Consider the following 14,992-nt stretch of genomic DNA (forward strand, 5'->3'; position numbering starts at 1 on the left):
CCATCAAGGCACGTGACGAAATATCGGAAGTTGTTGTTATTGTGATCAAAATGCTGATGTTTTTTCGACTTTTTGTAATGAATTTTTAGTCGCGTTGCGAACACTGGCTCTAGGAGCTCCGCGTTGTTCTTCTTCTTCTGGTGAAGACAAAACCTTTATGACGCGGCTCTTGGACACATTTGGCCTTGTTACCTAACGGGACCTCTGATCTTTGACCTCTTGACCCCGTAATCGAATCAGTTTATCTTTACATCATTATATATACTTGTACCAAGTTTAACTTGGATCCCTTCAGCCGTTCTTAGGTTATCAGATCAGGTTAGGTATGGGAGCATGCACAGGAGCAGCGTGTTGCCGAGTCTACTTTCCACAGGTACTCTCGGGGACTGTCTGGCCATACCCATATCTCCTTGAGATGCCAATCAACCTGCTGCAACTACGAGGCACGTGGTCGACCCATTAGCCTCCTCCACTCACCAGGCTCACTTGCTGAGAGCATCTGGTGAGCATGATCAGCATCAGGAAAACGAGCCACATGTCCATACAGCCATAGCTGACGCTCACGAACTATGCAGGTAACAAATCTCATTTGAGTCTCTCTCAGCAACCGCTCGTTGGACACAAAGTCTGACCAGCGATAGTCAAGGATTCTCCGAAGAGACCTGGTAGCAAAGGAATTAAGTCGCCATCTCAGATCCCTGGTCAGAGTCCAAGTCTCACAACCGTAGAGCAAGACTGCAAGCACCAAAGACCTGAAGACTCGGACTTTCCTCCTGCTGCATAGGTACTGACAGCATCACATCCCATGATAGTGAATCCATGACTCCCTCGGAAGACCCAGACGTCTATCGACCTCTGTCTCACAGCCAGCAGAGACATGAATATCACTGCCACTGTAAGTGAATCTCTCCATGACCTCAACATCCTCACCACAAACAGGTACAGACAGGACAGCAGCATCCAAGATGTCACCGAAAGCCTGAATATTAGCTTTGACCCATGAAACCCGTAATCCCAGCGGCTCAGAATCCTCATTCAGCACCTCGAGGGCCCCCAAAAGGTTATCCACCCACATGAGGATATATAGTCAATTCATAATTGTTCACTCAAGCAGAATCATCAGGGTGGAAGACTTGAAAGAAAAACACCAATGAAGACAATTTAGGAGCCTTTTTCACAGCTCTCCTCAAAAAAAAAAAATAATAATAATAATAATAAAGAAAATGATCTTCATCCAATACCAGAATGATCTGCAGAGTGCGTTCATCAGTATGGCCTCAGCACAAAAAAAAATGTTACAAAGATAAAATAGATAAATGAAACAAACTTGAAGTTTTAACTTGGCAGCAAATTATTGAGGAGGAAAAAAAAAGTGAAACCCTTTGAATCGGCATAAATATGATGTGTCCTCATGGCAATTAAAAATGTGATGCTTCACCCAAAACACACACATACTAATTGAAATAGATTGCAAAAAGGATTAATATATATATATATATTTGTCGTGCGCACGCTGGTTTAGACCGACCTGGACGGATAGCCAAACAGTTCTCCCTTGGAGGCGGACATGTGATCCTTGGAGATCATGGCGCATGTGGGACAGTGGCAGCAAAGGCACGGAACAGACGCGTTCATCCAGATGGAAGACAAGGGCTTATACTCAAACCCACAACAAAGAGACACAAGCAATCTTAGTAAATAGGGGTTTAATGACATAAATCAAGTTTTTTATAATAGGGATAAATCAAAATGGGATAATAATGAAACGTGAGGTGAACTAAACCAAATTTTGAGGCGCCTCCACACAGACAGTTACAAAAACAGACAAGGAGATAAGATAAAACAAAAGAAAAATCCCTCCTTTATTCTGGCACTTAGCTTCAGGTCCAAAAGTGATCTCTTATGAACTTTGGCAATCTAACCCGCGTCGTCCTGTGTGGGAAGCTCACAAAAATGGCGCCCAGCCACTCGCTGGGTGGGAAACATACAGGAGGTAGTTCAAGCGGTGATATTCAACACCAAGGCTCAGAAACCACCGTGCAGCTTCTTTTCACGATCACACTTGCCGATGCCGCTCCTCTGCAAAATGGAGTCGCCTTCTTCCCCGATGGCACAACACAAGGCTCCAAGGCACGGTCTCACACGACCCAGCCGAACAGTCAATAGCGAGCGTCGTGCTCCATCACGCGTGAAAATTCACAAAAACGAACAACAGGATTCACGCTGCCTTTTCGTTCGTGTCGAGGTGGCCAGCCAGAGCCTCGGTCTCAATCACGTTCCTCACAACCTCCCTTCACACTCCTGTTTGTGTCCCGACCGTCGATCCTGCCTCCATCCTAGTCTCTTCCCATCTCACGTCACCCCATACGAGTGGTTTGCTAGTTGTCAATCCTGGAGGCGGCTTTTCGCCTGCTCGGAAAAGTCTGGCTCAGTTGTTGTTGTTTTAAGGACACAATTCCTTTTTATCGCTGGTCTTGAAATGCAAAAACATGGGAAAATGTCACAGGGGGGCAATCGCATACTGCGAGAAATTAGCCTTGCCTTAGATTCTACCCAATGCAACACAGCACTACCCCCCCCCCCCTTCGCGTGGTGACATGCAACACTTAAGCTCACAGTTTCCCTACTTAATTTACATCAAGATGTCTCCTACACGTCCACGGACCATGCTACCATACACAATCCTACCTTTACTATGAAATTCCTCCATCGACCCCACAAACAACAATATCAACAGATATACACTGACAACTGTGAAAACAAAAAAAGAGCAGGAAGGTCTTAAAAGAAAAAAGAAAAAAAAAGAGTTGGACAGATTGGGAATAGACAAAGAAGGCTCTTTGGAATGGCTAAGAAGAGGTCAGCTCAACTAGGATGGAGAAAGAATCATCATAAATGCCCAAGACCAGGAACACTATACCATTGTCTTTTAGAAAATGGCAGGAATGAGTCAATCAGACAAGTATTGATTTTGCCAGGTAGAAACACAATGTATGAGTCACTTCCTATCGGGATGTAAAAAGACTCATGTCAGAACAGCTGTACACACAAAGGCAAAACAAGGTATGTGGCGTAATCCACTGGAACATCTGCAAAAGTCTCAATATCCTAGTTCAAGGAAACTCAGGAAACATGACCCAAAACAAGCAAGTAACACTCGTGTACAACTTAATGATCCCGTCGAGCGTGAATATAGAAAACAAAGCATTGTGACTTGATATAATACTGAGGTACAAAAAGGAAAGGAAGGCCAATTGAGTTGTCAGTACTCAGAGATTTTGGCCTCAGCAACATAGAAATCAAAAAAATTACTTAACACTAAGATCTCAAAGATGAAGTGAAAGGAAGCCTGGAAGCTGAAGAGTGCCAAAATTGTACCTGTGATTATTGGAGTAACGGGAATGATAAAAAAGAACCTTACAAAGATCTTAAAAAAAACATCCCTGGGAATATTACTACAAACAAGCTGAAGTTGGTAATCAGGGCTTGATGATGATACTTGAAAGAGTCCTCGGAACAAAACTTTGAGAACAAGAAAACTTCACAACTTGGTCCATGAATCAAAATCCCTTACTGAAACGGGGGTGGATACTTCGAGACCTGGAAGGACTCCGTTCCACCTTTTGAAATCTGCATATGAAGATAACAACCAACACACACAGAATGCAGAAATGCATGCGTCACAGGTAGGGTCTGGTGATATATAGATATACCGGTTATACCGCCAGAATATAAATCAGTATATCACCAAAAATGGAAGAAAGGTGTTTACAATTTTAAAATACGGTACATTGTATAAAAAGCTTCGATGCACTCAGCGTCTCGGCTACCCCTGGAACAGTGAAATGTATGACGTCAAGACGTACCAGAAAGTAAGTACAGTAGATTTTAACTTTTAACCTTCAGCACCCGAGCTCCGTACAAGCAATCACGTTTTTCTTTTCCCTAATGGCAGTTTTAAAAGCAATTGACAATTGATTATTTTATATGAATCGGGTGTGCTTTAGAAAGCCTGTGCCGATTATTGACACGGCGATCCGCGATAGTCCTACCAGGATGCTATTCATACCAGTACAAAGCGATACCAGTAAAGTCATACCGGTACAACAGTAACACTGGTACGGCGATCCATGATAGTCATCGCAATGAATACCGGCCTGTGCCGATTACCAATACTGATCTCGCTTTAAAACAAAATAATTTTTAATACAAGTTGAAGTTGGAAGTGAAATAACCATTCTCATCATCGGGAAAAAGCCCCGTGTGGGAGTTCTTTGAAAAATGACCGTGTACGTCATATATGAATACGTAATGGGCCATTGGACCACTATGTATTTTTGGAACCCGCTTGGAAAAAAAATATATACATCTATATTTTCAAATTCAGATTATATTTTCAAATCAAACCGGTATATCGAGATTGTAAAAAAATCGATACCGATGAAGCCTAGTCACAGGTTAAAAGGCTGCCCAGGATAGCAAATTTAGATTTGGTCCTTCAGACAATAAATCGGCTTCTGGAAGAAAAAAAAAAACAAAAAACCAATACATTTTCTTTGTGTCTCACATTCGATTAAGAAAAAGCTTTCAACTGTAAAGTGCATTTAAGAAGTGAAAAGATTATTTTTCCGTCGTTCAATCCTTGAATTGAACATACTTCTGACCAATGGAAATCACCGTGTTGTACATTTTCTGGAAGCATGCGAATAGGTCACTCGAGCTCTTCTCCTCATGCAATGCCTGAACAAAACAACCTCCATAAGCATTCAACAATACAGAACAGACAAGATGAAAAAAAAGAAGAATCTGATTCTGTTATTAACTGAAGACTGTTATTTTTAAAGAGAGGCAACAACCTTCTTGCCAAGTTGAAAATCTTAATGCTACGACTTAACTTTTAGGGACAATGTTAACAAACAAGTGATCATAAAGCGTCTACAAATATCCAAAAAACATATATATACTAGCGATACCTGTGCACATGCATGGAATAGCAGTACAACATAGCTGGTAGCAGACGACAGACCATACACGGGGAATGACAAAAATACGCATTGTGCAAAATGCAAGTGGTACTATGGAACGCCAAGACTTCCCAAACATTGTCGGCATGTCCGCTAAGTGCCACAGCAATTTCATAGGGATCGTGTGACGGCGAGCCGAGTTTTTAGTGTGCAAGCTTGGTATTATAATAGAGGTATAGAAATTGGCAAGAGACAGACAGACAGAGACAGACAGAAACCGAAAGAAATTGAGGAGAAGGGGTATGTGGGGTATGGAGGGGATGAAGGGGAAATAAAGGAAAGGGAGTTTATGAGATTGACAGGAGTAACAATGGGGAAGGAGGATCAAAATACTGCAATTTTGCTGATACAACAAATACAAGAACCTTTAACAAGCGAAAAAAAATAACTTGCCTGCTCCACCACGATGGCATTTCTCAAGGATGTACGAACCTGAAGGTCTGAGACAAACTGCTTTATAATGGGCAGGAAGTCTTTTAGAGTTGACACCTGCCAGGGCATGACAGAATTAAATATTGCCTTGGAGAATTGCAATCCCTTCCCCAACCCTTTTGAAAATATTTCTTTTTAAAAACACATTTTCTTTTTTCCAAATACGTCACAACTTTGTGCAGCTGTAGTTAGTTATTTGTCACTATAATGCTGTCTGGTTTAAAAACAATAATCAATGAGCAACAGAAAAAAAAATTTTTCAAGTTTAAATAAAATAAAATAAATACCAGTTGCATCATTGCATCATTGCTACTGGTTGCATCATTGTTTAGGAGCATGGCTGTGCTGCAGATGCAGTGCTCCCTGTAAGCCGGTACTCATTTTGATGACCTCGGAAGGATGATAGGCTGAGTGAACCCACCTGGTATTAATTAAACGACAAAATTAGCACTTGGTTTTAATTCGACTTGCTTGAACTCAAGACCCTGAGATGTTAAGCCAGCCACCTTAACTGTTAAGCCAATACCAGGCTGATGCCATTTTGAAAAGGTCAAAACATTTTTGCTTCCTATCGTATGATTCAAAGCAACATGGATCATCACGTGATAAATGACGAGCTATTTATGTTGAGCATAACTCTGAAGATATAAACTGGGTTTGCAATTACCAAGTAGACATTGCTCTTCTTAATATGCACCTCAGTGAACCCACAAGACAACCCTGCACTTGTTTGCAAGCAGATCAGTTTAATGGCAATTTTTCTTTTTTCTAACTCTGTTCACAAAGTCACCCTCATACAAAATTGCACTTCAGCAATTAAATTGTTTTTTTTTGATGAATAAGGGTATGGGCAGCTAAATCTGTTCTTCACATGCTGATTGGATCAAGTATGGAATTTTCAGATATGGGGTTCTATAGTAACACAGCAAACAATGTTTACCATGACAGTGCTAATGATTACACTAATTGAGAATCAAAGTTAAAACTTCAGCTAATGAAAACTCAGCTACTGCACACCCACTGTGGTATACAACATAATATATTTAAACTCGTTTTATGTGACCATTGTGACAAATCAGAAGTTGCGACTTTTGAAAGACCCTGAGTATTATCATGCCATCTTTATTCTCAGCTAATGGTTCCTTGATATGCAAAAGCATTGGACAAGTCATTTTCTATGAAACTTTACAGTATATTGTGACTGCCTCTATACCTTGGTTGGCTTAGTTGACCTGCTGTTGACTTAATGGTTAGGGTGGCAGGCTTTGGATCCGAGGATCCTGAGTTCAAATCCCGCTCAGCTGTTGAATTAATATCAGGTGGGGTTAACTCGGCATGTCATCCTTCCGAGGTCGGCAAAATGAGTGGCAGCATGCTGGTATACTGTGTCGGAGTTGTGACCCGTCCAGGATTGTGCCCAATAGTCAGGAAGAATGCTTAGGCAGCACCAACGCTCTGCACAGAGAAAGGGCCCAATCTCCTCCTCTCCTCGATACCTTAATTGGTAAATATCTTTGGAAATCTTCCTTAACTACTCAACCTATGATCATTTCAATTTTTTTTTCTCCAAAATTCACGAATCAGAATTGAATTCAAAATGTCGAACTTCCTTTCAATTTGAAATCGCCAGCACGTATTATTCGCCATGGAATTATTAGCTCCCTTTGGACTTAGTTCAAAACAGTGGCTTATGGATTGGGTCTCGTCCGTCCATGTGTGCGTCTGTCCGCAGCCATATCTCGGACATGTATTGACTGATTTTGTTCAAACTTGGCAAAAAGGCAATACATGATGGTATACACAAGAACGTCATTTTGTTTCACGATTCGATCACAGATGGTCGATTGGCAACCATTTTAGTTGTAAAATCCGAATGTTGAACACGTCCTCAACCATTTCTCGGACATGCATTCACCGATCTTGTTCAAACTTGGCACAAGTACACCTCGCTTTATTTTGTGATCCGATCAAAGATGGCTGACTGGTAGACTGGCGGCCATTTTAGTTGAAAATAGATATGGACTAGCCCTTTAACTCCTTACAGCAAAATTACTAAAACCACGGGAGTAGGGTGAATATACTGGTTCTAGCTCACTTTTCCCCATGTAAATGAATGGGGGATTTTCAGCGATTCCCTTTTTTTTTCCCCTAAAAATAAACCCCCTTTTTATCCGTTTTTCCCTGCTGTGCAGGGGTTTGGCTTTTTGTGAGGCAATGTTTTATGGTCGGATGCCCTTCCTGGACGCCTCTTACAACACAGGGATATGGTACACCTATTCTAACCGGGGCATACACCGGGACCAGTATACTGGTACTCATTTCGCCGACCTCGGAAGGATGACAGGCTGAGTCAACCCCCTGGTGTTAATTCAGCAGCTGAGCGGGATTCGAACTCGGGACACTGGGATCCCAAGCCGCCACCCTAACCACTAAGCCAACACCAGGCTTTGTATATATATAACCAGGCTATCCCAAGGTATATTTATTTGTCTCCCCTTTAACCTGGGGGTTGAACAGCTCACTCATTGAACCTATAAAGATTTGTTCATTCTCAAATTCCTTCAATAGTTTAATTTTCTTTGCACAATAATCCCCATCTAAAACATTTGAATCTTTATATTTTTTAAGATACCCCTTTTGTGCCATTACGAAATGATAAACTTCTCTTAATGATCTCATCTGACCACCGCCCGAGTTGCAAATCATTTTTGTGTATAAACCACGCCATAAAAAAGTTTTGTTTCAAATGTTTTCAGTTCATGCCGTGAAAATGAGGAAGTGTTTTTTGACACGGTCGTGCTGTGTGGTTTTAGACAGTCATGCTGTGAAAAAATAGGAACTATTCTGTGAGACAAGGTCTCGTGTTTATATTTTATCTCAGAACACGAACTGAAAACATTTGAATCGAAACCATTTTAAGTATGTTTTGTAAATGATTCATACAATCGCCCAGTTATTTTCCAAGCTGTCATTTCCTGTGGCCGCACCCAATGTTTCGGGAATTTTCTCATTGTAAGCCTTATAAGTGATTCACCAGACAAAGTTTCTGCCAGACGGGATTTTCATTTTTACAACTGAGACATGGATGATCTCTCTTCCGATGAAGGCAAAAGCTTACTACAGAGTTGGTAAGTTTGTTTGGTTTTCTCTTTGAACGATGAAGCAAATGATTATTAATTAAATCATGATAATTCTGATATATATATATTTTTTTTTTTTTCCCTGACAGGGCATTGGAAGAAATTGAGTTTACGTATCACGACGTGGTTCATGAAATTAATACTCTTATTGAAGAGATCAATGATTTTAGAAGAGAATTGAAAGACATTTTCAATGAGTGGCACGAAGTCTTATCACGTCCTATCATCTCGAAGGAATTAAACCAATGGTGAGACACGTGTGTGTGTGTCTGTCTTCCTACCTACCTCTCTCTGCTCTTATTGAAGAGATCAATGATTTATAATGACCGGTCTCTGATCTCGAATGAATTAAACCAATGGTGAGACACGTGTGTCTATGTGTGTCTATGTGTGTGTGTGTGTGTGTGTGTGTGCGTGTGTGCGTGTGTCTATGTGTGTCTATGTGTGTGTGTGTGTGTGTGTGTGTGTGTGTGCGTGTGTGTGTGTGTGTGTGTGTGTGTGTGTGTGCGTGTGTGGGTGTGTGTTGCTTTCCCTGTCTGTCTGTCTCTTCATCTATACCCTTGACTTTTTTTTTTTTTTCAGCACTATCGCACAACATCAGCTGTTGAAGCAATCTTGTACAACACATGATTTTCTGGAGGTAAATATTTCTGAATTATTATTAATATCACTCTCTCTTTAGAATGTCGTCTAATGTTGGTTGCATTATTAGTTTGAACGCGGTTTTGTCAGTACACTGGAATTAATTTTATTGACCTTGAAAGGATGACAGGCTGAGTCGGCCTCCTGGTGTGTTAATTCAGTGGTCAACGAGGCTTACTCATATTACCATGTAATTATTATCCACTTTTTGTTTCAAAACAGAATATGGTGTCTGAGTTTCGAAATCACAAGACATCTGGAGAAGATTGCTGGGAAAGATTATACATTCTCGCAAATGAATATTTAATATTTTCAATATTAATAAATTATATTTGTTTTGTATACAATTACTTGATTCTGAATTACAAGAAGAGGATCAAAACATGAAGGGAGGGTAGGTGCGCCCCCCCAATGACCCATCACCCCCTCATCCCATCCCTCCCCTCCCCATGTGTGTGTGTGGGGAAGGGTGGGGGGTGGGATGAGGGAGGTGGTGGGTCAAAGGTGGGGGCGCACAGGGGGATGAGGGGGTGGGGCTTGTGTGGGAGGGGCTTGTGTGGGCGGGGCTTTGGTGGGGCTTGTGTGGGCAGGGTGTGGGTGGGGCTTGTGTGGGTGGGGCTTGTGTGGGAGGGGTTTATGTGGGCGGGGCTTCGGTGGGGCTTGTGTGGGCGGGGTGTGTGTGGGCGGGGTTTATGTGGGTGGGGCTTGTGTGGGAGGGGTTTATGTGGGTGGGGCTTATGTGGGCGGGGCTTCGGTGGGTCTTGTGTGTGCGGGGTTTATGTGGGTGGAGCTTGTGTGGGAGGGGTTTATGTGGACAGGGTTTATGTGTGTGGAGTTTTTGTGTGGAGCTTGTGTAGACAGGACTTATGTGGGAGGGGTTGATGTGGGCAGGGTTTATGTGGGCAGGGGCGAATGTGGATGAGGTTTGTGTGGATCAATGGATGGGTGGAGAGATGGGTGGATGGGTGGATGAGTGGAGCTTGTGTGGATGGGTGGATAATTTTTTAATTAAATAAACATGTTGTGTGTGGGGGAACTAATTAACTAATCACTAATTATGTGAATATGGGTGGAGCTTGTGTGTGTGGAGCTTGTGTGGAGCTTGTGTGGAGCTTGTGTGGAGCTTGTGTGGAGCTTGTGTGGAGCTTGTGTGGGGTTTGTGTGTGGTGGGGTTTGTGTGGGGTTTGTGTGGGAGGGGTTTATGTGGGTGGGGCTTGTGTGGGTGGAGTCAAAAGGGGGCGGAGTCAAAAAATTTCAATTTATTGGAGCTTGTGTGGGGTTTGTGTGTGGTGGGGTTGTGTGGGGTTTGTGTGGGTGGGACTTGTGTGGTTGGAGTCAAAAAGGGCGGAGTCAAAAAATTTCAATTTATCTTTGTCTTTTGTAATTCCTGTGAATAAAATGAACCTAAAATCTCTTCCCTTCCAAATCATATATCTTATAAGTCCAAGGAACCGTATCTATTACATCAACAATTTTAAAAAGTTCTTTCGTCCATCGTTCAGTAAAACCCTTTTCAAAATGAGATTTCCACCTATATATTCTTACGATATCACCAACTTTGAACTTAGGTTTTCTGACATTAATCTCTTTTTCATATTTTAATTTTGTAAATGTTTCTGATGGCTTCATATTCGTTGACGTGTGAATCGTGTCATTATACTTATCCACAATATCCTGAATAAAAGATAACCATTGTTGTGAACCGAGTTGTGTGAATTTTTTATATAGTCTCTCTTTTAAGGTACGATTAAAACGTTCAACAACAACTGCCTTCCCTTCATTAAAGGTACTGTATAATGTAATACTGTTATTTTTTAGAAAATTCATAAATGTCTTGTTATAAAACTCTCTACCCTCATCAGTCCACAATTTTTTAGGTTTTCTCTTACTTTTATTAAATATCTGTTGAAAAGCTAACATAAGAGTATTACCTGTTTTGTTTTTTAAAGGGACAACCCACGCATATCTACTCCTCAAATCAATAACGGTTAAAGCATACTTGTACCCCTTATCATTATTGAGTTCAATCAAATCAGCAGACCAGATATAATCTACTTCCTTGGAATAAACTTTCCTTCTCTGAAACTTTGTGAATATTGGTTTATGTAATTCATCAGCTAATTGCTCTTCAGTCTTAATGGCATCATTAGAGCCTATGAGTTTTTGAATTTCCAAGTCCAAGTTTCAATTTAGCACTAATCATCTTCTTCACGATGAACCTATCAACTTTTTCTCTCAAGGTTGGATTTTGTATCAGAGACAAATTATACAACATTTCTCTATCGGCTTCATGCTTTTCTTCCAACGTTGTGGTATTCCCATAATCAATATCGTGTCTCATGCACACTTCATCAACTCTATTGATTGGTTTACTCCAGGATTTAGGATTGTCTGCCTCATCTAATCTTTTATCCAAGTTTGTGCCTGGACCACAGAAAGAATACCCTGGAAGATGTAATTCCCCTGGTATTCCAGTAGTTGTAAATTTACTTCCTGATAAAAACTTTTGTATATCTCCTCCGAGTTTGTGTTTGGAGATAAATTGATTTTTTTTTTTGAACCACACACCGAACATATACCTTTTTGGATAACCCTGTTATTTTTACTTTTAATATATGAAATATTTTTAGTATTAGTTTTCTTTTTACATTTGAGACAATAACTCATTTATTTATGTGAAAAAGTCCTGCAGAGTGCGAAAACCTTTTTAGTTTCCAACATGCACATTTGAATCTTAATTTTTAAAACATAAAGAATCCTAAGAAATGCCTTCACTCTCTCCTCCATTTATTTAAGAAAAAACTTGAATTAAAATGAATAGCTTGACGATGTCAATAGTCTTGAAGAAAATATTGCAAATAGACTTGTCAATTCTTTGTTTTCCTCCTCGGTGGGTTGAGTTATTTTCTGTAATACCGCCAATCTTTTTGAATCTCACTGGTTTCCATATTTTGATATTTATTTTGTCTCGCTCTTTCCTCCCTCTCCTCCCTCTCTCTCTTCTCTTTTTCCTCCTTCTCTTTCTTCTCCCTCTCCTCCTTCTCTCTCTTCTCTTTTTCCTCCTTCTCTTTCTTCTCCTTTTCCTCCTTCTCTTTCTTCTCCTTCTCCTCATTCTCCTTTTCCTCCTCTTCCCTCTCTTCTTCAACTCCTTCCTCATCCCTTACTATCCTTGAATCGTTTACACCCCATAGAATATTATACATATATTCATCAGGATTTCTTGTTATTCCTGCATCGAAAATAATTTTTTTTACAACAGGAAACCAATAAAATTTCTTTTGAATTTCTAAAAGAGCCTTACCTTTTCTTAACTTTATAATTTTTTCATTATTTAACATTCTAATTAAATCTAAAGTTGTCGGTTTATCAACATCAGCATAATGCCAATCTTTTATTGAAAATACCTCATTCTTATGTTGTAGAACATATTTATTAAAATACCGAATACCCTTTTCTTGAAGGTATGCTTGGACACAGAAATGATAATTTTCTTGAAGCCTTCTTGCTGTCATTTATGTATTAGAAATATATGTTAGAATAATATTATGGCACGAAACACCTCCCCATCTTCCCATAGTTAAATCATTTTGTATTTCCTTACTTATTATATATAATCCTGTTTTTTCTGTTTTCATGAGATAAACAAGGGCAAAACCATTATTATATTTACCCTTATTAAATTCTTTTATTTGTTGTTTACTAATCGTGGACCCACAAAACTCATTCTCGATACCAAGTGGATAATATTCTTCCTTACGAGACTGATTTAATTGTTCCAGGTCTTCGAGGTTAATTTTAAATGACCAATTATACCCTAAATCATTCATATCATACCCCCATTGTTCTATTCTCATACAAACGATACGCCCTTCTTTATAAAAATTTATTTTAATTCGAACTGTGAATTCTGTATGACCTGGAGATAATATCAACACTTCTGTATCTTTGGAATACACAGCCGTTTTATTTAAGTATATATATTGTGATAAATCGCTTAATCTCACCAAGTCATTCGCGTCAGTTGGGCTTGGATAATTTTTTAATTTATAAGCATTTTTCATGTTAATATTTTTGTTTATATTATATTTATGTCGTTCAGCCTGTGCCTTTGTATAATAATTTGATAAATCAATATCCAGTTCTTGAGATACACCAAAGATAGAACCATCTTTACCAACATAAGTCATTTATATTAGATTAAAAATAATATCATAAAATTTTTTATTTTTGTTGAGTTGAAATAACACATATAGACATAATTGACCACAACACTTGGAATTTAATTCTTGGACTTGAAATGTTTGATAAACACCATTCTGTAAGAATTTTATGACTTCAACAGGTGGTGGAAGACCAAAACTATCAAAATAATATTTGTCTTGATTATTAAAAATACAAACCCAATGAGAACCGTTCCCATTATTATCTTCTAAGTTCATAATAATATTCTTTGTATGTTTCGCACATTTGTTAATTCATCTCTCATACAAATAACCACATTTTGAATTTTTAATTTCTTACAATATTTGGCAAGTTGTAAATTTGATGTTGTATTCTTTCCAAATTCTTTCAACCACTCATCAATGCTCATTTATTTATTAGAAAGATATAATCCATTACCTCTTTTCGTTAATTTTACACCTGCTTGTGCAATAGAAGAAAGCATATCTCCAACTAACAATCTCGCTTTATCAGGCAGACCTTCAAGTTTTTCAGCAAAATCTACAATTACGCCACTTCCACTAATTTGTTTCTCCAACTCTTTGTTATGTCTTTCCAATTCTTTTGAGCCTGGAGTTGAGCCTTCCTTTCGTTGGCAGTTTTCACCGCTGTTGAAATACCACCCGTCAATGCTCCAACCGCACTTAAACCAGCAAATAAAGGAATTAGAAATGGGAGAAATCCTCCACTCGTCTCTCTTATTGAATATTTTTTCAACATTGGTTTTGTCATTTTAATTTTAAGTGAGCCAGTGTCATTCAAGATTTTAACCTGTTCTCTTGTGAGCAAAACATCAATTCTTACTGCTCCTTTTCTCTGAATTGTATTAACGTTAATCGTACAAGGCTTTTGATTTTGAACACAAGATGATAGTTTATGAAGATTGATTTGATTAACATATACCCCAGTTGGTACTTTGCCACTCATTTATTTAACAAAAAATTATGTGAGACTAATCATCACACCATTATCTGTATTAATCTGCAATTCTGTTTCTTCCAAAAGCAAACAATATGTATCAACTTCTTCACTCTCTCCTCTTTCAATGTATAGGGAAGTATCCACTCGATTAGACTTTATAGTTTCCTTTTGCGCGCTCAGGTCAAACGCATAGATTGTATACAAACTTTTAAATGCTGTCATATCCAAAATAGGTTCTTTATTTCCATTACTTTCACACACCTTTTGGTAAGACTTGTATGCTTCAGCAAAATCATTTTTTTCCCAATTAATTTCCAATCTATCTCGTGGATAAAATGTTCCATCTAGAGAAACGCGAAGTTGTTTCACCTTAGCATTATCACTCAATGCATTATTCTTATCAGTCGCAGTATCACCATCTGGCTTTTTAAAAATGATCCACAGATATCGTGGCTTTCCTTCCAGAACACCCAAATTCCACGTGTAAGTAGTTTGATTGAGTTTAACGTGTTGACATCTTCTTTTGAGGTATGATACACTGAGTGGTTTCTTTGAGTTAAGTCTTCGATTCAACATCTCTTCTGTTTTAAGATTAGGAGTATATTCACTGAT

The 14,992-nt window shown here is 39.2% G+C and overlaps 1 protein-coding gene and 1 long non-coding RNA gene across 5 annotated transcripts in view; one reads left to right on the forward strand and one right to left on the reverse strand.

Moving 5' to 3' along the window:
- Window positions 1-14,992, reverse strand: part of TERT (telomerase reverse transcriptase) — an 82,902-nt gene that overhangs the window by 27,394 nt on the left and 40,516 nt on the right. For all 4 annotated transcript variants that reach the window (XM_085888356.1, XM_085888354.1, XM_085888355.1 and 1 more), the window contains 2 exons: window positions 5,418-5,513; window positions 4,658-4,740 (listed from right to left, as the gene is read on the reverse strand). In XM_085888356.1, coding sequence (XP_085744482.1) covers window positions 4,658-4,740; window positions 5,418-5,513 — 179 coding nt within the window. The remainder of the gene's footprint in view (window positions 1-4,657; window positions 4,741-5,417; window positions 5,514-14,992) is intronic.
- On the forward strand, window positions 6,570-9,753 carry LOC147023186 (uncharacterized). Its single transcript, XR_015060061.1, has 4 exons — window positions 6,570-8,584; window positions 8,686-8,844; window positions 9,179-9,236; window positions 9,461-9,753. It is a non-coding gene; the product is annotated as an uncharacterized LOC147023186 (long non-coding RNA).

The sequence above is a fragment of the Eptatretus burgeri genome, chromosome 7 (genome assembly GCF_056783735.1).
Source record: "Eptatretus burgeri isolate ZD-2024b chromosome 7, Ebu_testis_v1, whole genome shotgun sequence".
NCBI lineage: Eukaryota > Metazoa > Chordata > Myxini > Myxiniformes > Myxinidae > Eptatretus > Eptatretus burgeri.